The following is a 24,727-nucleotide window of genomic DNA, read 5'->3' as shown; positions in this document are numbered from 1 at the left end:
TTTAATCAGAGAATTTACAATTTTTAATCAGAGAAAACCAGGATCCCTGGTGATCAGGAAGAGTCAGCATGGTTTGACCAAGAGCAAGTCATGTCTGACCAACCTGATTTCCTTCTCTGATAAAAGTAACAGGCTCTGTGGACAAAGCCAACCCGAGCAGCCAACAAATCAGCTCATGAGGGCCCTTGCCCCCACTCTGAACCCACCCATGCCCTGGATGTGAAGAAGCAGCTGCCTCTAATGGCGGTAGCACCGGTGGTGGGGGGAGGGGTAGTGACCGGCCAGACGCAAAGCCAGTGGCAGTGGCACAGAGTGAGCACAGCCACTCAGCCAGACTCTGCAGGGACCCCCAAAGCATGAGGCCCAAGGCAGTTGTCCCAATTTACTCCCCTCTCCAGGGATCATAGAATCATAGAAGTAGGGTCAGAAGGGACCTTGTAGATCTTCAAGTCTGATCCCCCGCCTGGGCGAGAGAAAAACTGGACTCAAATGACTCCAGCCAGGTAGGCATCAAGCCTCCTCTTAAAGACCCCCAGGGTAGGAACCAGCACCACTTCCCTTGAGTTTACAGACAGTCACCAGGTCCCCCCTCAGGCTTCTCTTGTGAAGGCTGAACAGGTTTAGGTCCTGCAGTCTTTCAATGTAGGGTCTGCCCTGTTGTCCCCTGATCATGCGGGTGGCCCTCCTCTGGACCCTTTCAATGTTGTCCACATCCCTCCTGAAATGGGGTGCACAGAACTGGACGCAGTACTCCAGCTGTGGCCTGACCAGCATCTCATAGAGGGGGAGGATCACCTCCTTGGCCCTGTCTGTGGATGACATTAGCTATAATACTATCCGATTGCTGATATACGGCCTGGCAACTAAGGAGAGCAGCATCTAGCTGGTAAGTCTCTTTTGGGGGAAAGGGAGAGGGGAGGAAGGGAAGAGAAGAGGTGTGGAGGGTGCAAATCAAAGTTCCTGCAGTGAGGGAGGGAGCAGGGGCAGGGGCAGGGGCATGGGCAGGTGCTTCCCAGCCGAGGCGGGGCGTGGGATGGAGCCGCAGGTCCTCTGGTGGGGTGTGGGGAAGGGGGACAGCTGCTGCTGCTACATGCACCCTGGGAAGGTATGGGGGGCGTGTGTCCCTGGATCTGTCTGTGTGGGGGTGAGGGTGGGGTGCCACTGTGGGCTGGGGCTGTGCCAGGCTCTTTCTTGGGGGGTGTTGGGCTGGGCTCCACTCAGGGTGGGTAGCACTCGAACTGGGAGCAGGGGCTATGGAGAATTTTGGGGTGGCTGTAGCACCCACTTCCAGCGCTGCTGCCACCTCCCTCAAGTGCAGCCCTGGCTCAGCCCCCTCCCCAAGAAGAGCCCAATAAAGCCCTGGCCCCAGCCCAGATCAGCATCCCACCCTTGCCCTATGCACAGATCAGAGGGCACACCCCCCCATGCCCTCCAGGGGTGTGTAGTGGCTGGAGCTGTCCCCCTGCCTCCCCGCATGACCTGGACAAGCCACTCATGGCTCCATCCCATGCCACACCCTGCCCAGGCTGGCCAGTACCTGCCCCAGCCCCACTCTAAGCAGGGGGCTGCTGGTGCACGCTAATTAGCACACATCAGAGCAGGTGTCAGGCATGTGTGTAGGTGCCCATGGCCTGCAATCAATTGGATGAGATTCAACAAGGACAAATGTTAAACCCTGCACTTGGGGCAGAATAGCCATTTACATGAATACAGACCAGGCAGTGACTGGCTAGGCTGCAGTACTGCAGAGAAGGACCTGGGAGTTGTGGTAGACCTTAAGCTGAATATGAGTCAACAGTGTGCTCTTGTTGCAAAAAAAGTCCAACAGTGTATTGGGTCATATTAACAGGCGTGTCACTTGCAAATGAAGGGAACAGGTTCCTATTCATAACCTATGCTTATGTTCCCCATGATCAGTGGGCTGTGGGTAACAGATGTCAACCCCTTACAAGCGCTAAATTACCTTTTTAAAAAAAAAAAAAAAAAGGATTGCACAATTATGCATTCAATTATATTTAAGAAATACAATATAGATTCAAATTAACTTAATTCTTAGCAGTAGATTTATTGAGACCTTCCTGTGAATATACATTGTCTCTTAATAATAATTTGATACATTTTTGTCAGAAATTCTTAATCATTTATGTGTAGTATTTTATGATTAAACATTTTCCAAAAAATGAGGCACTAAATGTATAGCTGGTTGTTCTTAAGACAGACTCTGTGGCTTTCAGACATACAGTATAATCAACTTGCTTTATGACAATTATTAATTAGCATTCTCATATTACTGCTGATAAATTTCTTGTATCAACCACTAAAAAGTACACATTTTAGAGCCCTGACAGCAAGTAGACTTTTGATCCCTTTAGCCACCATTTCTACTAGAAAGTAGAAGAAATTATTTTCTCCATAGAAAAACAAGGAATTTTGCCGTGAAAGCTAACTACACAATAAAGATCTGGTAATTAAAATTCCTTGTTCTTCACATTTGCAAAAACTCAAGTATGCTTTCTATGAGATCCCCAGGTAGGCAAACTAAACTGTGGACAAACATTTAAAAAAATTCCCAGGGTTCAATTCCGGGATCTAAATTTGAGAGGCAGAACTAACTTTCACGGTATTTGAGGTACTGAAATACACTAAACCAATGCTTAACTAGTAAGACAAAGGAGGCTGACATTGCATTAGAAAAATGTTAGGCCAGAAAAGGTTTTGTGACTTGTGACTAATGTGTATAGGTTTTAATGTAGCTTCATACACTCTGATTCCAATAAAAGTAAAGATCACGAGAGATACCGTCTAATACTCCATTATAATACATAGTATTGAAGAAATGTGTACATTTTCCAATATTTTATGACAAATAGGCCAGCACTTAAATGCTGATTTTGGATTAGATGCTCACCAACTATATAAATCACAAATACCGTTCAATGTAATTTTATACATTGTTAAAATACAGTAGAATCTAATGTCACAGAATAAATACAACACAGTGTAAATTGTGTGGCTGCCTGATGGCTTGACCATTTGTACAAAAAATGGTAGCAGGGCACCTAGATTCAAGTTTCTTCATGGGGTACACCTGGTCCTGTGCAGGCAGTATTTTTGGAGGTTGTATTTTCAGTCTCCTGCATTCAGACTGCATTGTTCTTTAACATGCTTAGCACATACTGCAAGAGTAGTATTTGTTATTGAGATATACTAACAAATCTCCTTGACCAAAGAAATTCATCTGTAGTTCCACAGCTGGTGAAACATAGATGTAAAGTAAGGTTAGTTTCTGCAGGATAAAACAAAATAGAAATGGAGAGAGAAAATTCACAATAACCTTCAACAATACCCTGAGTCATCACCATAGTAAAGTTAAAAGCTAAATTTTATTCAGGAAAACAAGAGCATTCTTGAAAAAGGACCAAGCTAATGTACCTCTACAGGGGTGAAGTATGGGTATGAAAGCAACACCATATTTGAAAAGAACATTCTGTCTAATGCATTCTTGTCTTTATTCCTGTGCATACTGGATAGTGTAAAAAATAATTTTGTAAACTCAGTATTTATAGGCAAATTACCGTTGGTTTGTCAAGGAATGCCTCAAAGATCACAGAAAGAAGAGAGCAAAGCCATATACAAAAATATTAATTTTTGCTCATCATCCTTGTAGACAGAAACTTTCACAAGTTAAAACCTCGGCTCCCACTGAAACTGGGGTCTCAGCATAGTTCTCTGGCACAATCTTTTGAAAATTCCAACTCTAGTCTTTGGCCTGATTTTGTGTAAGTCCTCATAAATCCTACTGAAGATAATAGGAGCTACACATGCTCAAAACTTATAAAAGATAGGACCTACAGCCATGTCAGTAATGTTGGACATGAGTCAGTCATAAGAAGGCCATAGTAATTCTGACTGGAAAATGAAAAACACTACCATAAGATTAAGGCTGCAAATTAAGAAAGCATATCCTGGTTCTGCAGGATTGGAATTACCCTGAAGATGTTATCCTTTGCATTTAGGGTTTTCACTCACTGTCTTTCATTATAGGTAAAACAACAAGACATCTAGACATCTAGGATCTGAAATAATAAGACAAGACCAGGGCCAAGATTCAGAATACTTCCTTATGTCTCTATTCTGAGGCATCACCAGTCCTCAAGTATTTCCTCCACAAGAAATATAGGGTGACTGGGTAAGAAGCCCAGGATTTCTATACAATCAGTGGAAAGACATCAGAAGCACTTCAGGCTGAGGTGTTCTGGTACTATATACAGAGGATGGGGAGCAGTGGATATCTCCAAGGTAGAATTCAGGCAGCCTGAAGATGCCTAGAGACAACTATTAGGAAACAGTAAGCACAAAGCATCTGCATTCCTGTTTCTCTCAAAGACTAAGGTATTCACAATACCTCGTCTTAATTTTAAGGATAGCTGCCTAATGGTTTTCAGAGAAGAGCAATATGAGTGGTGGTGTACCAATACCCACTTTTTCACCAACAGCCTTATGGTAACAGCACTCAGCCAGGAAGCAAAACTGCGGTTCTAAGGTCTTCTATCTCCTAAAGTGATTTGAACCTATATCTACCAGTGGCTAGGAGAACACCCTAACCATTAGGATATAGAACAAACTAAGAGACAGTAGTCTTCATCTGTACCATTGAAGCTGGGCCACTGGGAGGAGGAGCACAGGGGGGCATGTGCCCCATCTGAGATTGGCTACTGATGATGTTGCTGCTGGCTTCTGGGGGCGGTTGCCACTTGCCACCCTGCCACACCGCTGCCACTGCCACCAGCTTCTGTGGGCAGTCACCATTTGGCACCCTACTGCTGCTGGCATCTGCGGCTGGTCACTGCTTGCCCCCCCCACCGGCTTCTGCAGGTGGTTGCCACTTGCCATTCTGCCACCACTGGCTTCTGTGGGCAGTTGCTGCTTGCCACCCCGCCACCTCCTGCTCTGCGAGTGGTTGCCGCTCACCCCTCCTGCCGCCAGCTTCTGCGGGTGGTCACTGCTCACCATCCCGCTGCTGACACTGCTGCCCACAATTTGTGCCCCGCCCCCCCAGTCTCAGGAGGCACCAGTCACCTGTGGCCACGGGGCAACTAATAATGCAAACTTTCTCTGCTTCCAGAGCCCTTCTGCCTTTAACTAATTGCCTGATGTAAGATGCATAAAAAGTGAGCAAACAAGAACAAGTCTGCCTCTGAAGCCTAATGGTTGTAACGCTCTTCCGGGAGGGGAGGTCCTGGTCTTTACTGCCAGAACTGTTTGTATATTTTATACTACATTAGATTGAATTTAATTAATACATGCTGATTAAAAAGCTGAAATGGCTATCATTAACAACTAGAACCCAGAAGCCAACTAGAATCTGGCCCCAGCTCTCACTATTTTAGCCCACGATACTTTAATAAAAGATCTATGCACAATGGTGGAAAATACAAACAAACACAAGTGGCAGAAGTATGAAAGTATGAATATGGCTTTTTTAATCTTGTTGAAGTGTGTGTGTGTGCGCGTGCGCACGCACACGCACAATATTTATATGATGAAAGGGTAATGCTAACATCACTTGCTTTTTTAAAGCTGAGCATTTCAATGGTAGTAACCAAGACAAAAACTGGGAGGAAGAAATATTACTTACTGATATAATACCAGACCCAATAAGTAGCCCACCTGATATGAACTTCCTGGGAAGTGGCATCTCAGGATACTATAGTATCTCAGAGACCGTTAGCAAATAAATAAGATTTACCATTTATGCATTAGTTCAAACTCGCCAAAACCAACAGCCTTAGGTATCTGAATGCTGAAGACAGGTGATCACCAAGTTCTTTGGAAGACCTAGATGGTTATACAACAAACATCTTAATTTACTGAGAATAACAAGTATTTTAATGCCTGGATTGAACAGCAGTACAATGTCAGTCACATGCAAATGTACTTCATTTATAGTTTGACTTCTGTCAATAAATAACATTCTCAGCCACAAGTATGCCAATCTGCATCTCTCATTGGGAATTAGGGAGTGAGCTGGGAGTGGGGGAGGCAGGACTGCTGACATAGTTTTGGGAAATCTTACATGTTTTCACTGTGGTAGGCACAGAGACAACATGGAAGAATTCCCAGAACGATGTAACCTATGTAAACCACCGTCTTAGTAAAAAAAAAAAAGTAAATAATACCTTGGCTTTTAACAGCAGTTACAGGGCAGTTCTTGAATGATCATGTATCTGGATCTCTGAAAATAGGCTATAGATGAGAGAATAGGATTCAGGTGACATATTACATGGCCTCCAGTCTTATAACAAAAATTAGTTAAGTAGGGACTGTAACTTCCAGAGCCAGAAACTGAGTCACAGCCTGTTTTAGCCTCAAAAAGAAAACAGAGAAAACACAATTTTAAGTGACAATAAACTTAATTTCACTTTTTTTTTTTTATTATTTTGGTCCCGTTTTTTATTTTTTAGGAAATAGACTTCTCTGCTGAACAGGATAGAAAAAAAGCTAAGAAAGGAAGAGAATGTTTTTAGTTATTCTTTTTACCAAAAAACAGGGAATTCAGGTCAAGATCAGTTGTATGACTTGCTGATTTTTAATGTTAAAATTCAAGCAAGCAAACAAACACCCCAGCTTAATTGTCAGGTGCATTCCTCCATCACAACAGTGTGACTCCTATTAACTACATTAAAGCCCTCCTCCTCATTCCTTCTTTTACTGTTGCATAGCCCAGCATGTTCTGGAAGCCTACTTATTGTATTGCAAGTGCTCTGATCAATCTCATAGTTTTGGTATACAACATGCAATTCTAGAGTGTATATAACCCCCAAATTTACTCCGTTTCAATTCACTAGAAGATACAGCAAGTAATTAGGCCTACCAATTCTGGAGGCCTTCCTACTGATGGCCATGACTGTCAGATAAAGGTAGGTATTTGGAAACTGATCTAGGGCTAGGTGAGAGGAAAATGTCCATCTCCTCAGAAGGAGGTTATCTGGAGAGAAGTGGGGGGGAAGGAAAGCATTTGACATAGGTGGCAACATCCTGTTTTATGACCATAGTACTGATGAAGAACAATTCAGCTAACTCCCTCTGATAACCAGATTTGGTAGGTTCCTGTGTAGATCTGAGATATAAGAGTTAGACAGAGGAATAAAAAGTCCTGGAGGGAGAAGTCACAGAATTAAATGAGTCCTAGAGCAAACCTGTACAACTGTTTGTGATGAGCAATTTGCAACTGCAGCTAGACTCTAGACTTCTATTTTTTCACACTGTCTCAAGCAAAATACAAATAAAGGGAAACATTGGGAATATGGGTTTTAGGAAAGACCATACTGCCGGGGATGCTTTGTTGGGGTGGAGTAGGGGGTGGAGTCTGGTCCATACACATTCTCCCCTGAAACAGAACATGCTGCCAAGACCGAACAAACCAGCGGTATTCTGTGCAAAGCAAGTAGTACAGCCAGATGGACAGGTCTGTTAGAAGGGGAGAGTACTGAAGGGAGGAAGGAGACTGTGGAGAGTGTCCAAACTCTGGTTATGTATCTGAATTTTTGTAGGCATACCTAGTCTGAAATGAGTAGAACCAGTAGCTTCTAAAGATTTGTTTACCAATAGCACTGAAATGATAATATGGTGATGTGAACAAAAGTTTTTAAAGGTGTCTTTCTTCTGGATGCTGTACACTTTGTCTAGATAACGTTTTATATGCTCAGTGCTAACAGAATGAATGATAATATGGTGGAATAAATAAACCCTTTCCTGACTACAATGGCAAAAAATTCAGGGCAACAACTTGCAGAGTCCCATTTTACTTTTTATTGTTCCAGTACACCTGCCAGCATTCCTCTGGACACTTTCTTTGCATCTAAGTGAACTGAGAGGTTTTATGCAAAAAATCTCACATGCACTCACACGTACGTGCGCACATGCGCACTCCCCCTTTCCCCCCGAAATTTAACAAAACACGATTGATTCCATGGCACTGGAAGAGTAAAGAACTTGTGTTCTTATTGGCATCTTCTCTTATTTTGATGGTTACAAATTACCTTCTTTTTCCCTAGAAAATCACTGATTATCTGCCTTAATATTTACAAAAATTATGTAACATTTTTCTCCTCTTACGTCTACCATCTTATTGCATTTGGTTTATCACTCCAAATAATAGAATTTTAGTAGTATATTAGTATACAAGGATACACTTGTTACGTTTCTGTATATTTGTCTAGAGATAGGAAGAAACATTGGATGGGTGTCACAAGTATTCAGAAAGATATTCAGCACAGGTCTGTCCAGCTAGTGGCCTGAAGCCTGCATGCAGCCCGCAAGTGAATTTGCAGCCCCTGGGCTCCCACCTGGCCACCACTTTCCCAGTGCTTTCACTGCAGCAGCAAAAGCCAAGGATTCCAGGTTCCCCTTCCCTCCACTTCCTGACCCCAACCCCACAGGTATCACTGTCCAGAGGCAGTACCTGCACACAGTGTGGTTCAGTACAGCCAAGTTGTGGAGGGGTGGAGAGTAGAAGCAGTGCAGCTTGCAAATCGCAGCCATTTAAAAATAAGACACCCCTGACTTAGATAATTTAAGAAAATCCATTGGGTAAGGACATAGGGCATGAATGAATGTTAAACGGTCTCTGTTGCCTGACATATTCAAAACATCATTGCATAGGGTATCTGAACATCTGAATATGACAAGACTATTCTTGGTGCACTTTTCCAGTTCAGCAAAATGTAAACAACTATCACTTAAAAGGTTCCTAAGTGGTACAAAAGTGATTTAACGATGTAAAGGTATCAAATTTGATGCATTTACCCTATCATATCTATATTTAACAGGGAGGAATTAGTTTCAAATGGGCTATTAATAGTGAAGATTAGAGAAAGTGACTGCTAACTATATGAAAACAGTAAGAAACAGAATCAAAACAGCATAAAGACAAGGATACTAATGCTACAAGAATAGAAGTTAGAAGTATAAACACAATCATAGAAAACTAGTAATGACCTACCGAATTCATGACAGAAGTTGGGTGCACTGTGGCTCCTTTAATTTTACAGGTTTCCCCCATGTCCCCCACCCCTCTGCTGATTGGTGGAGGGGCCCCACTTGTGGCTTGTTCCTGATCAATGGGGAGGAAAAACTGCGGTTTTAAATATTGTGCCATTTTTGCCTCCTGCCGCTGATTGGCTGAGGGGCCCCAGACAGCCTTGCTGTTTGCTGTTGATTGGTGGGGAGGCAAAAATGGCATTATATTTAAAACTGGAATTTTAGCTTCCCTGCTGATCAGGAAGGAGTGGTGGGGTCCTCTGCTAATCAGCAGCAGGGGGGTGGGGGGAGGGGAAGGGGCAAGGTACACATGGGGAAACATGCAAGATTAAAGGAGCCACTGCACACCCTACTTCCCCCATGAATTCAATAGGTCCCTAAAAATTGTTTGGAAGGGATCTCAGGAGATCATCTAGTCCAACCCCCTGCTCAAAGCAGGGCCATCCCCAATTATATCATCCCAGCCAAGGCTTGGTCTAGCCAGATTTTAAAAACCTGATGGAAATTCCACAGCCTGTCTGGGTAGCCTGTTCCAGTGCTTTACTTAATAGTCCTGCTTGCTCCTCTGGACTACTCCTAGTAATAAGCAGTTTCAGTATTAGATACCAGGAAAAGAACACTAGGATTAGAAAGTAACTTGAGTGAATAACCGAGCAGTAGGAGTTTTGGAGTGTCGAAGAATGTGGCTGAAGCTTCCTAAGAGCAACCATAGTTATGGTAAGAAAACACTGGCAACACGTAGCGGATGTATGCAAGTGCATATGCACCCCCTGAGATTGGCAGTGCACCCCCTGCGAAAAGTGCCACCGACACTGCCAGCAGTGCTTGTGGGCAGTTGATGCTTGCTACTTCCCCATCCCTCACTGCCAACATCACAGGTGGCATTTGCGGGCTGTCCCCAATCGTCAGTAGCTGCTGCTGTTGTTGCTGGCAGCGTCTGTGGGTGGTTGCCAACCACTGGTCAGTGCTTGCCCTGCCCGCCCCTCCAACACCGCTGTGGCTGCCTGTGGAAGCTCCCTGCTTGGCCCGCCCCCACTGCTGATGCCTCCGTGGCTGCCTGCTGGAGCTCCCTGCTCGATGCTGCCACACCCCCACTTCCGACAAAAAAGAGATGGGGGCGAGGGGGAGGGAAATAAATCTAAAGTAAATTTAGTAAGGCTGAATTAGTGAACCATTTTTTTTATGGTTCCAAAATTCTGAAGGAAAGAAATACAGAAAAATCATTATGTGATACAGCAAAAAAGAAAAACCAGGTGTGAGCACAAGGAAGATGATAGGAAAAATTACAGATCCTAGAGAAATTAGAGAAAAATGAAATGAAGTCTCCTTCTCATGGTAAGGCCTAGTCTCCATGCAAGTGTCTGGTGGAAACGCTTCGTGCCCATGAAAAATAGACACTACTGCATCTTGTGAAGTGTCATGTTGTGCAAACATTATGCCTCTGAATTAAGATTTGGCACTGAATGTGAATTTAAGAAAAGAGATCCTATACAGGATAGGGTCATGGTTTTTCCTGCCTAAGCTCTGTAGAACTGGACTACATTCTCCAACACCCACTTGCTTCTCTCAGCTCACCTGCCTCCCCCAACCCAGTTTCTGTCTTAGGATGCCCTGTAGAAGAATTTAGAGGAAGGCGTAAGTCACTGTCATAGAACCTACTTCTGTGGAAGTACAATGAAATCTAGTTATTAAATCATCACTAAGCTCCTTTAGTCAGTGCACTGAATCCCTGCCAGTCCTACTGATTTGTAAACAAAATACATTGCTTTATTTCTTGTCTGTTAAATCAGTCATTTCCATACCCTCAGACTAATCACAATGAAATTTGCTCCTAATAATTAATCAGCTTAAAGATACTGACCTATACCCTTCATAACACCTGTCAAGGTAGCTGACATTCACAAAGTATTCACTGCTTTTCTTGGCTCTGCACACATTTTTGAGCTATGAGTGTATATATGAATGCAAAGCAAAAATCCTTAACTGGCTATTTTACTTCATAGCAATTATGGAATTATGCCACAATGATTATTTTGCCATCACCCCAACTCTTCTCCATTTTTTTGAAAATCGTCTTGGTTTTCATTAAGGATTGCCTTTTTTCCAGAGTTGACACTGAATACCAAGCAGATGGAGGGCTCTTCATTCTGGGTCATTTTTGCTTGAAGACCAAAGCACCAAAATAGCCACCCTTAACCTTCAATAAGTTGACAACTGCACCATCTCTGAACACACTGTGAACAGCCTCCAGACCAGGGGTGGACAAACTATGGCCCATGGGCTGGATGCAGCCTGCCAAGCCATTCTATCTGGCTCACGGGACCCCCTAAAAAATTCTGAAAATATTTATCTGCTCCTGGCTGCCTGTCAAAAAGGACAGGAGCCAGGGGCAGTAGGACCCAGGGGAAGCAGGAGGCAGGAGCCCAGCCCTGCCCACACCCAAGCATTTCCCTGCTTCCTGCCCCCACCCTGCTCCAGTATCACGTGGCTCCCAACTGCATGCACCAGGAAGCACAGGGCCCAATGGTATGGGTGTGCATGTGCGCGTGCAAGCACACAGGCAGGGGCAGAGAAAGCGAGAGAAAGAGTGTGTGTGTGTGTGCGTGTGCGTGTGCATGCGCGCGTGCAGGCAGGCAGAGTGTGTGTGTGTGTGTGCGTATGCAGGCACGGGCAAAGTGTATGTGTGTGTTCGTAGGGCGAGTCCCATATGCACACCCCACCATACACATTCACCCACGCACTCCCTCACACTGCAATACATGCAGACCCCCACATCCACACAGCTTCACACACCCCAGTCACCCTTCCCACACACATGTCCCCCCACCACCCACATACTCGACCACACCCCACATAGCCACCCCCCCACATGCTCCCTCACCCCACACGCACACAGCTCCCCACAAGCCTATACCTCCCCACAGTATACAAGCATAAGACTTCATTTTAAGCTATTGTGCAATCACCTCTATGTACACTACACAAACGTGTAAACCTGGGCAAAAATATTTTTTGAAATCAAATTAATAAGTGTTTTAGATGTTCGCTTTTTGGAATATAATTTGGTATTTTTCTGGTTCTGAAATGGCAAAACCCCTTGCTGCAAGGAGTACTTCCGGGTGTGAGGGGAGGGATTTCTGGTGGCAAAGTTTAGGGGTTAGGGCAGTGGTTCTGAACCTTTTTTAGTCGACGTATCCCTTGGTTTCAGAGTGAGAACTCACATACCCTCTAGGAGTGATGTTTCTGTGCGAGGTTGAGGTATGGAGCAGGAGTAGGATATCTGGTTTCCATGTGCATGGACATTTTACAGCAGTAAGACCCCAGCAATTTCAAACATATCTCACATACCCCCGATGAGGCTTCACATACCCCCTGGGGGTACATGTACCCCCAGTTCAGAACCACTGGATTAAGGGATAGGACTTTTGGTCCCAAGAGGGCAACCAGGGGCAGGGCACCTGTCAAGGGGCAGGGCTACCCATGCAGCCCTCAATAGCTTGCTAAAATTCATTAAGTGGCCCTCTGCCCAAAATAATTGCACACCCCTGTTCCAGATTATGCTGAACCTTTTTTGGAGAAGCCTACTGAACTTTGGGCCTTTCTCTCAACATTGAAACTGAAGTGTTCTATCAGTCTGCTCCAGGCCATGAATGTGACTCCCCTCCCCAAATTACCATTGAGAAAAGACCCTGGAGGTAGTCAAGCACTTCCCCTACCTTGGTTGCCACCTCTCTCAGAAAGTGAACATTGTTGTGGAGAACCAGCACAAGATCCAGTACACAAGTATCTCCTTTGGGAAGTTGCTTCGTTGTGTCTTTATTCAGCATGATCTCCAAAAAGACACCAAGATCCAGGTCTGCACTCCTCTATGGATAAGAAATGTGGGTGACCTACCACCCACCTCAAGAGCCTGAAGAGGTATCAACAACGCCTCCACAAAATCCTCTATGGCAAATGGAAAGATCACCACACAACTGACAGCGTCCATGCTAAAGCCAATGTTACCAGCATCGAGTTGGTGATCCTCAAGCCCCAAATTGACTGATCTGGACATTGTATGGGTGGTGCCAGACTCTTCATTCCCAAAACAAGTGTTGTACTCTCAGCTTAGTAATGGCCTAAGATCTTGCAGTGGCCAGAGGAAACACTACAAGGACATGTTGAAGGCATACCTCAAGAAAACAGATGCTGGCATCAAGAGTTAGGATAAGCTGGCTGCTGATCGACATGAATGAAACCACCTTAACCAAGCAGCAGCCTGTTTTGAGGTAAAGTGTCTTGCCCTCAAAGCAGAGAAAAGGGAGTGGAGGAAGGAAAAGGAGATGGATTTCAGCCTGCAATCTACTCTCCCCTGTGGAAAGGCCTGTGACTTTTGCAGACAGATCTGGGCTCAAGGATTGGACTCAAGTCAACTCAAGGGACTGCCAACAACAAAGCATGGAAAATTAGTCATTGTTACCAATCCCCTTGGGTTGACAAAATAACTAGATTTGACTGTGTGAGAAAACACAAGTCTATAGGACCCACTTTGTACATATATCTTGGGTAGGGCAATTCAGGAAAGAATCAGAAAAGACCAATATGAGATTTTATCTGCAAATATGCAAATGTATACAGCTGGGAAACACATAAAGGCCAAAGAAAAAACATTGGGGTGGCGGGGAATGTTGAAAATGATTAATACTAGTTTATAGCAATCTAGGGGCATTTATAAATGTGCTCCAGGAATAGGGGGTGGGGAGAGGGCGCTTCAATTAGAGCAGCTCTGAGAGCTGCTCTAATTAAAGCACCCAGGGCATCTCGTGCATCAGCATCCACTCACTTCAAAATGGTAGCAGGGGTGCTTTATCTAAAGCTTGAATTAGATTTAGATAAAGCACCCAGCTGCCATTTTGAAGCATGGAGATGATGGAGGTAAGACAAGGGAGGCTGCTGGAGTGTGGTAATTACCCTTCTCCAGCAGACTTAATCAAGCCATCAGTCAAGTCTGCTCTGACATGCTGTAATTAAAGCATGTCAGAGCAGTCTCCCTGCTCATGTATAGGCACCCAAGTTCTGTTGTGACATAGCAGGAACACAAAAAAAAGCCTAATGTGATTTTGGACAGCATGAATATGTGAAGGAATTACTAGCTTCTCTTCATATGAAGAACCAGACCAAACCCCAAGCATTGAACCTCCCTGGTATAACATATTGTCTGTGAAGTAAACATAAGGATTACTTTGGTCCAGGTGCTTCCTACCCCCTCAAGGAATACTTAGAAAGGTGTAAGAGAACAATAACACATTTTAGGGCTTCTGGGATTTACTGACAAGAAATATTTATAAATAAATCCAAACAGCTTGAACAAACAATGAATGGAGGATGTAATTATGCACAAACAAATGAAATTCTGAAGCTGGAGACTTCAGACTAGAAAGACCGGAGAAGGGCAACTTTAAGTGTTGTCCAAGGTGTGAGAGAACTTACCAGGAATAAAAAAGACTAAGATGAAAAGAAATCTTAAAATTTAATACCACGAAAAAAATTCCTAGCAGTGAGATCTTTTATATCATGGAATAGTTTCTCAACAGCATGGGGGAAGCTCCATCCCTGAAGTAATTTAAATGAAGTCTGGACAAAGCACACAAAAGACATTATAGGGAAAGATCCTGTGATGCTGGAAGATAAGCAGTGAGCTAAGGTATGTTTTACATCACATATTTCTCTAATTCTCTAACTGAATCTTTTTTTCCCCCATTTATGGATGGTTCTAGCCCTGGTCAGGTTAAAAACTTACATTGAGAAAATCAGTATTACAGTGATATAAAAGTAGTAAATAAAAACACTAAACAGATGATGCAAACCCTAAACTATGTTAAGTTTGCTCCATTCAATGCAGAATTCCTCTTGAATCTAAGATAAAAAACTGTACGAGTATAAGCTATTCCTGTTCAGGAATCATCTGCCATTCATGAAGATAAAAAGGCTATTTTCTTCTCCCCTGCTGTCTAGCAGCATAGAGCAGTTATAGTTATCTTCTATATCAGCTACTCTGAGATAGCTACACATCTCTCCCTGTTCCTTATTCCAGTGTAATTTAAACTGGTATATGTAAATGCCATGCATTCATCTGCCCAGGGCCTGTCACCAACTTTTTACATTATCAAGGTTATAATATCTCCAGACATCTCATGAGGATTACATTTGAGTATTATGAGTATCATGCCCAGTATAAACACACTCTAGTCAATCTTTTCTTGATCTCCTTGTTTCTTTTAAACAAGTATCTGAGTTTAGAGGCCCTACTGCCCTGGCTAAGAAACATACATTTTTGTGTCAGAATAAATTACAAACATTTTTTTGAACGAAAAAGGCAACCACTTGAAGGCAACTCCCACTTACATGTTTTCAGTTTGTAATGAGTTAAACAAACATTTATTTGGAACATAAACATAAAATGTGTCAGGAGCAGTACTGTAGCATCCAAGAAGTCATTAACAATGTTCTCTGAGACAAATTAGGTTAGTTACCTAAAATGTTAATACATTAATGTAGGAAGCATGGGAAAATAAGCAGAAAAAACTGTAAGTTTTAGGACAATTAGAATTTTAATGTAATTAGGATAACAGATTTGGAGGGATAGTTTGTACAACTGGATGTTTGTACAATAACTTATACCCATAATGGATGGGTATAAATTATTCAGGAAGGACAAACATGGGGAAAAAACTGAAGTGCTCTATAAATAAGAGAGATAAAGTACAAAGAGGAAAGTAGGCAGGTCTGTTGAAAGTTTCTGGGTCAAGGTCAGAGGAGAGAACAACAAGGTGATGTTACACTGGGTGTCTGTTATAGACCACCATTTACCACACCAGACGGAAGAGGTAGAGAACATTTTCTTTAAAAAACTAACCAAAGTTTCCAAATACCTGATGAGGGCCACATCTTGCAAATTCAGTGACTGTGACATCTGCTGAAACGGTAACACAGAAGCGTACAGGCAGTCCATCAAATGTTTGAATTGTCCAGAATAACTTTTTAGTGCCGGTGACAGAGAGGCCGATGAGGTTGGGCAGGTGGGAAACCTCTTTTCAATTTGCTGCTCACATACAAGGAGGAATTGGTTAAGAATGAGAAGGTGAAAGGTAATTTGAGTGACAGTGACCATGAAATGATAGTGCTCAAGATCCTAAGGGAAAGAAAGCAGCAGAATAGACACCGGACTTCAGAAAAGTAGACTTCAGCAAATTCAGGGAACTGGTAGACAGGATGCCCTGAGAGGCTAGTCTTAGGGGAAAAGAGCCCATGAGAGCTGGTTGTACCTTAAGGAAACTCTGTTAAGTGTGTGTAGAGGAGCAAACTGTCCCAATAGGAAGAAAATAGGAAGTGTAGCAGGCTAACCTGACTAACCAGTGAACTCTTCACTGAATTGAAACTTGAAAAGGAATCCTACAATAATGGGATATTTGACTACTTTACTAGTGAGGAATACAGAAGTATTGTAGGGGTATACAGGAAAAAAAAATCAGGAAGACCAAGGCAATTTTAGATGCAATTAACAAGGAGTGCAAAGGATTAAAGGAGTCTACAAGTTTGTCACAAATAAGAGGAAGACCAAGAAAAATGTAGGTTTCTTCACTGAATGCAGAAGGCAGTCTAGAAAGCAATGATATAGAGAAGACTGAAGTATTCAGTGCCTTTTTACCCCATCTTAACAAGTCATGTCAGTTACCAGATCATGAATGTTGTTGGCAGCTAAGATAGGGAAGGTGAAAAAACAGCCTAGAGTAGTGGAAGAACAGGTTTAGGGCTTACTTAGAGAAACTAGATATTTTTCAAGTCAGCAGGGCTGGATGGGATATAACCTAGCATACTTAAAGAACTGGCTGATGAAATTTCAGAGCCATTGGCCATCATCTTTGAGAACTCATGGAGGTCAGGTGCAATCCTAGATACTGGAAAAGGACAAATATACTGCCATCTTTAAGAAAGTGAAGAAGGAAGATCTGGGAAATGAAAGAGCAGTTAGTCAGACTTCAATTCTAGGAAAGATTATGGAATATCTCAACAAGGAGTGTATTCTAGGCACCCAGAATAAAACAAGGTGATCAGGAGCACCCAGCATGGATTCACCAAAAGCAAGGCATGCCTTTCATTCCATAAGGTAACAGGCTCTGTGGATGGGAAGAGCAATGGATATGATGCACCTCAATTTTAGCAAGGCTTTTGACAAGTCTCCCATGATAGTCTCACTAGTAAGCTAAGGAAACGCAGACTAGGTCAGTGCTTCTCAGCCTTCTGAGACTCAAGGTACCCTCTACAGGTTTCCCTTGCTTTATACTGTACATGTGTTCCTGGAAAATGGTGCATAACTCACATTTGCATAAAGGGAACCCACTTTACAAGGTAACAAATAGGGATATGTTCCATTGTGGGGGGGAGCAGATCAAGGCTCCAGCAGTGAGGGAGGGAGCACAGGCAGGAGCAGGGGGGTGGGGTGAGTGGGGCTCTGGCCCTGATAGGACAAGCGGAGGTCCAGGGGGCACATGCCCCCCGATCTGTGTGTGGTAGAGGCAGCTGCCACTGAGTGCTGCACTTTGAGCCCCACTGCCCCAAGAGCCATGTGATGCCATGTGTGTCCCACTGCTGGGCAGGGAGGGGTTGCAGCACAGCTGCAGCAGAGAGCAAAGCACTTGGGCTTCCACCACACCCATTGCATAGGAGTGAATTTACCTAGCGTATAACAAATTTTTGGTATAAAAAGGGTCATCGCATAACAGTGAATTCGCACATACAGAACCCGCATAAAACGAGGGAATCCTGTATAACTTCTAGCAGCATTCCCTACAGTTGTGGGCATAGGGAGTCCTTTCCTCATGCAAGGGAGGCATGCCCCCACTCTCAACCCCTTTGCCTTGAAACATGAAGCCCAGGGGTTGCCTCTAAACTGCCAAGAAGAGCAGGGGCTGAGGCAGCACCTATGTATCTTATCTGCCAGTGGCATTTCTGGTCTGGGCTCTCAGGCAGTAGCAGCAGCTTCATGTCAGTCCCTCCTTATTAGGTCATGCTATGCAGGGACTCCCCTGCCACAGCCATTTTCCAGACTAGCCCTGCATGGCATATCCTGAAACACAGAGATACAGTGGACCAGTTCCACCTGGTGGCATCAGCAGTGTGGCACCCTTAAATGAGCACCCTTAAATGAATCTTGCTGCACCCCAACTGGGAATCACTGGACTGGATGAAAGTACTGTAAGGTAGATACATAACTGGTAAATCATTGCGCTCATCAGCTCAATGGTTAAGGGTGCTTGTACACAGAACACAGGGGTTTAATTCTCTCTAAATTGAAACGGTGTTTTTTTTAAAAGCCACTGTTTCCATTTAAGGAGAACTAACACCCCCCTCGTCACATGCACAAGGGTGAGGGGGCCTGATCCCTTTTTTTTCTGAGCCTACTTGGCTCTCTCTTGGTGGGGGGAGGGGGAAGGGTGAGCTGCCAGCAGGCTGAGTGGTCCTTGAGCTGTGCAGGGCCCAGTGTTTCCCTTCGCAGCGGCAGCCCCCCCATGTGGCACCTCCCTGCTCGCACCTGGCCTGGGTGGTTCCACCACCATGGCGGGAAGCACCAGGCCCCACAGAGCTCAGGGGCTATGCAACCCATGGCAGCTCATGCAAGCAGGCTCGACTGAGGGGGAAAAAAAAGCAGCAAGGAGCCCAATTTTTTTTTTTCCCAGAGCCTGCTTGCCTGAGCTGCACAGGGCCTGGTGCTTCCCTGTGTGGCGGTGGTGCCTCCTGGAACCATCCAGGCCAGGTGCCAGTAGGTGGGTGCTGCCTGGGGGGTACTGCCATCGTGGAGGGAAGCACTGGGGTCCCCTGTAACTCAGCCCCACCGGTAGCTCGCTCCTCTTCCCTGCCACAGGAGAGGCAGGTAAGCTCCAGCACCCCGTGCACTATTCCTGCTGCCTTCCCACCACCTGGGACTGCCTGGGAATGGCTGGCTTGTCCCTGGGGTAGAGCTGCAAGGTGCCAAGAGGATGGCTGGGTGTGCTGGTGGCAGGAGAAAGCAGCGGGGACGGTGGATGGGGTGCTGGAAGCCCGCTAAACCCGAGCTTCCCTGAGCATGTTAGCGTCCAGTGCCCCATGTACTGTTGGACTTTGTTAGGTAGCAAACTAGAACACCTCAGATGGGTTTTACCTTGCTACATTAGAAAGTCATGTAAAGTGGAATATGCCGCTGAGCATGTAACAGCAACGCCGCTAAAGCGGTGCAGAAGGGCATTTAAGCTGTATTAAAGACCAATTTTATTGCATGTACAAAGGCCCTACATGTCTAGTTGGGATGAGATATCAAGTGGAGTTCCCACTGAAGTGTCACTTGCAAATAAGACAAGTGATTCTCCCACTCTGAGAATCAGGTTCAGTAGTTGTGAGGCCTCACCAGGTTCAGTTTTGGGACCCTTGCTTTAAGATATGTGGACAAATTAGAAAGACTACAGTAGAGAATGACAACAAATGATCAGACACCTGAGAAACATTCCTTATACAAGAAGGAATCCTAAAGAATTAGGATTATTTAGTATGGACTGACGTGGGGATTTGGTAACTGATTATAAATACCTTTTACAAATTCATCAGGAGGGGCAGCAAGAAATAGGAGATGCTCTGTTTACCAGGGCACCCCTTGGAATAACCAGGAACAATGGCCACAAACTGACAGAGAGCAGATTTAGGTTGGACATCAGGAAGATCTTCTTAACAGTGAGGGTTGCCAGAATCTGTAATGGGCTCCCCAGGGTGGTGGTGCTCTCCCCTACCTTGGGGGTCTTTAAGAGGAGACTGGACAAGCACCTGGCTGGGGTCATATGACCCCAGCACTCTTTCCTCCTCAGGCCAGGGCTTTGGACTCGATGATCTACTGAGGTCCCTTCTGAACTTAACATCTATGAAACTATGAAACCTGAAGGGTGGCTATAAGGAGGATGGAGCTAGCTTATTCTTTGTTGCTGTAAGAGATAGAACTAGGAAAAATGTTCCCAAATTACAGCAGGAAAAAATTAGATTGGAGATTAGGAAGATGTTTATTAAAGTATTGGAATAGGCTACCAAGAATGGTTATGACTTTCTATTCTTGGATGTTTAAGAGTAGGTTAGACAGATGCTTGACTAGAACAGTTTAATCAGGGATGATCCTGCCTTGAGCAGCAAGCTGGACTAGGTGTCCTGCCAGAAGTCTCTCACAACTTTACTATTCTATGATTTTGTAGATAATTTGACATATCCCTCATTCCACCCTCTTTCAGTGGTGGTGTAGATGGTGCATGCACCAGGTGAAAGCACCATCACACCATCCAAGCCAGAGATCAAAACCTTACACTAAAATATTACCTTCCCCAACCACATTTTCTTCGTTCATTCTCCACCTCATTGACTTATGCATACTGTCATTTATTATGATGTTTCTTTTGGACCAAGGTAAAACTCTCTTACCTTACTCCCTCCTCTTAAACTCTATGCTCCATTCCTACACGAGAAAAGTTCAATCCACACAAAAAATGAGATTTCCCTATCCAATAGGTTTGCCTCTTTAGATTTTACCTCTATTCTTTTTGGTCTTTCTGCAGGAGCTAACTTAGTTGTGCTTCTTGTATATCACAAAGTTCATATCACTCCATTCACTGCCACCACATTATAACAGACAGGAACAAAACTAACAGGCATGCACTGAAGCCAGAAAACAAGTCAGAGAAAAGTGAAAATGAAAACTCAAGCCAGAAAGAAAATCCAAAAAAAAAAAGGCTGTAATCAGAGGACCACTGGGAGGGAAGCGGGTACCATCCACACTTTAACTTAGAAAATATTGCTACTGTATAGATCTGCCTTTATAAATTATCTGTGAAATACAACATTTAAAATAATAGGATTCTCAAATTTATAACTTAAATAATATGAGTATTATTTTTGCTCATGTTCTGTCAAGCCTTAAAAATGCTCCTATACCCCTCCTCCAAAACACCTTTTCAGAGAAGAGACTCCTAAAACCTGTACTCTATAACTTTAGATTTTCTATCATAGTTCTGATTTTCCAGGCCTGGCTTCGCTTGGGAGCAGGGACTGTCTTTTATTATGTATATGTATCACACCTAACATAATTGGGCTCCAATTCCTGTTTGGGCCTCTAGATGCTACTCTAATACAAATAAATCATCAAAGTAGGGGTCCTTAGCTGACAGCAGAGGCAGAAGTTGCTTTAGGCTAACACATGAGACAGGACCAAGAGAGAATTCACAGGCACTGAGACAAATACTAGGCTAAAACATAGTACCAAGAAGTGGGAATCTGACTCAGCCTCCTCCTGCTCTGTGCAGCATGGTTGGGGGTGGGATGGAGGTGTAGAGACTAACAGGATTCACAGTCCTCACCTGTAATTAGGGCAAGACCCATTTGCACTGGTTGGGCTACTGAGGTCGTGGACTAATACTGCAAGGTAGAAGAAGAAGCTGCTAATGGGCTGGGTGGCCAACTGCCTTTCAAGAATTTCATTAAGCAGCAAAGCTTCTCTTCCTGAATAACTACAGGTAAACAGTGTCCTTTAGAGGCTGCTTCTCACTGAAGCAGCTGCAGGAGTTCGCTTCCTACTTCTTACCAACCTAGCATCTGCAAGGTGTAGACAGAAGTAGGAGCAGTTCCTGGGAGAGAATAGTTCTTTTTTTCCCTCTTCTCCTCTGTCATGGCCCCAACAGCTAGCAGACCAGTACATAAGCATCTTCTCCATCAACCATCTTGTTGAAGGGTCTGACTTCTCTCCTCTGCAAGTTAGTTACTGAAATGGTCCCCTCACGATGTCCTTCATTTTTACCTACCTGCTGCAGAGAAGAAATAAAAAAATAGAGTAATTCCTCTCTCCATCCCTGTCCCAGCATATCAGTGGATTACTCCTCTCTTCAGGGTAAGACTAAAAAGCAACTCCAACCCTTGTTTTCAACTAACAAAAAAGAAACTAGAAAGCAAGCAACTAAACCTGAAATTAGAGCATTTTGCAAAAAACTTTCAAGTAGGGTCTACTGTAAGAGAATGTCCTAACTGTAAAAACAGGTGTCTGGGAATCTGAAGAAAAGAAACATTATACTCATCCTTTAAATGCACTACTGTGCATATCAAAGTTGAATAGGGGACAATAATTTTCATTTACCCACAAATGAACTACAGACTTTGCCCTTATTGAACTCAACCACATCTGTTTTCCTAGCTGGAAAAAAAAATGTTCATTATTGACTGGACAGCCATTCTGCTACAACTTCCATTTATCTTAATAGACCCTCAATCCAATATACCATAGTTATGTTGTGCTCAATTAAACTGAATCTCTGTCACCATAAATTCTAGGGTGAATTAGGAAAGGGTCTGTTAAAGGATGATACAGGCCATTCTTTTGTGATGGTTTGCAGTTTTCTCTCCCAATACATTTTCTTTTTATTTAGCACTTCCATTTTTATCCTGTGTTCCTCTTCAGCCATCTCACATTCCCTTTCAATTTGTTGTATTTTTGCCACATGCACTTCATTCATTTGTATCAGCTGTAGTTGTAAAATTGACATTTGCTGGTGATGTTCCTCCTCTTGCATCTTTTTCAAAGCACTTTCCTGAGTGGCTTTACTCCTGTAGTTTTTATCTGTTGCTATTCTGACATCTGAATAGGACGACTCAGGTTGAGAGGTGCCTTCACATACTGGGAAATGTACCAATTCTCTCTCTTCATCACATAGTTCTTTATTTGAAACAACAAATGATACTGAAAGACAGAAAAAAGTCTTATTAATATTCCTTTCTCGATCAGCAAAGTTACTGTATAAGCAATAAATATACAGCCATCAGTCCAAATAAACAGTACATTTCTTTAATATAATCTAGATGCCACCAGATAATAATCTTATCTATGATACTTGTGTTCTGTTTACAACATTAAAGTGTAAGAGTTTGAATCTTGCTCCAATTTTAGGAGATTCACAGTTGATGAGCTACTATCTGCAATAAAACAGAAGACATATTACTTGGTCTTTAAAATACCAGTCATACACACCACAGGAATGCATTTTATACTAATTATGCCACTTGATTCACTTTGAGAAATACCGATATTTCCACAGAAATGAACTGAACTACTTCTGCGTATCTATACATGTGATTAATGCGCATGAATAAACTTTGGACCTTATTGCTCTGGAGATTTTTTGTGCGCAGCAGCACATATGTAGATGCTGCCCTGTCTGGTTTGGGGCGCAGAATGCCTTAGTGTGGGGCTAGCTGGCAGGCAGCCCCTGCACTGAGGAACCCTGTTCCCCAGGCAACCACCTGGCAGCACATGGAGAAAGGGAGAGCAACCCTGACCCCGTCTCCATGTGCTGCTGAGTAGCTGCCTGGAGCACAGGATGCCACAGCGCAAGGACTGTCTGCCAGCTAACCCCATACTGAGAAACCCTGTGGCTCAGCCAGCCAGGGTGGTTTCTACCCATGTGCTGCTGTGCCTGAAAAAAACTCTGCAATAAGGTAGTACTTGTATTTTACAAGACTGCACTGCTGCAGAGTGTACTAGCTTTGTGCATCCTAAGAGGGCCACATATGTAGATACCGAAACATTTACTGCGGTTAGTCAACTGCACAGTAAACGTCTTGAGTAGGTGTGCCTCTTATTGAGTAAAAAAATACACAGTGGGCACATCTATATGTGCCATTAGGAAGCAGCAATAAACTGCTGAGCTTATTGCTCTGCAATTTATTGCTCCCAGGCACACAATTTACACACGTACCTGGAGCGCAGCACATTGAGCCAGGTCACAGCAGCTCTCGCTGGCAGGGAGCCCAGGGAGCCACCTGCTAGCCCAGACCTGCTCTGACTGGGCTCAGTGTGCTGCAGAGGGGCTAGCTGGGGCAGGGCAGGAGAGTGTTTCAGTGCAGCAGGCAGCCCCTGCACCGAAGCACTTCTGTGACCCGGCCCGTTGGCTCGGTGTCTACATGTGCACTGCTGCACATGAAGAAACCCTAGAGCAGGGTAAGACTTTTATTTACAAGTTCTATGCTGGTGTGGAGTTTATTAGTTACATGCACTCTAATGGGGTGCACATATAGATCCAGAGATGTTTTCTGTGAAGTTAATTAGGCAACTGCACAGTAAATGTCTTATGTAAATATGCCCACAGTGTAAAAATAAGGATGTAAAATATAACTCCTAAAATAGGAGTGACATTGTAAATCAGGACCGTATAAGTTCCATTAATATAACATTGCAAAAATGAATGTACCATTTTGATTAGAGAAATGTTATGTAACAACGCAGTTAAACTTTTTGTAATGGTAGTGTAAGGGTTATGTTGTAGCCATGATGATTCAGAAATTATGTGGGAGGATGATATCATTTACTGGACCAACTTATAATGAAAAATCTACAACCTAAGGAAAAAAAAAAGAAAGATGGCTAACTTTATCTCAACTACATAGTTCGTCCAATAAAGATATCACCCTAATAAATCCTTTCTCTTCTTAAACTTTTTAGCAGGTTAGAATGATCTTCATTAGGCAAACCATGATACACTGTCTCTATTTTTGTAAGGAATTGGTTTTACCTAGTAACAAGCTAATAAAAATGAAACTGAACAGTAATATTTCATTAGCCAGTGAGTGTCTTCTGCCTGAGTATTTATTAACTAAA

General features: G+C 43.6%; 1 protein-coding gene across 1 annotated transcript in view; it reads right to left on the bottom strand.

The window, feature by feature from the left end:
• Positions 1 to 2,046: 2,046 nt before the first annotated feature.
• The window catches only part of MSANTD3 (Myb/SANT DNA binding domain containing 3), a 37,361-nt gene continuing 14,680 nt past the window's right edge, over positions 2,047 to 24,727 (bottom strand). Inside the window, exon 3 of the mRNA XM_090049465.1 lies at positions 2,047 to 22,813. Coding sequence (XP_089905591.1) covers positions 22,404 to 22,813 — 410 coding nt within the window. The 3' untranslated portion in view covers positions 2,047 to 22,403. The remainder of the gene's footprint in view (positions 22,814 to 24,727) is intronic.

This window comes from Crocodylus siamensis, chromosome 5 (genome assembly GCF_052110815.1).
Source record: "Crocodylus siamensis isolate JL-2025a chromosome 5, ASM5211081v1, whole genome shotgun sequence".
Lineage (NCBI taxonomy): Eukaryota > Metazoa > Chordata > Crocodylia > Crocodylidae > Crocodylus > Crocodylus siamensis.
The sequence above is the reverse complement of the archived record's forward strand: the minus strand, read 5'-3'. Positions and strand labels throughout refer to the sequence as shown.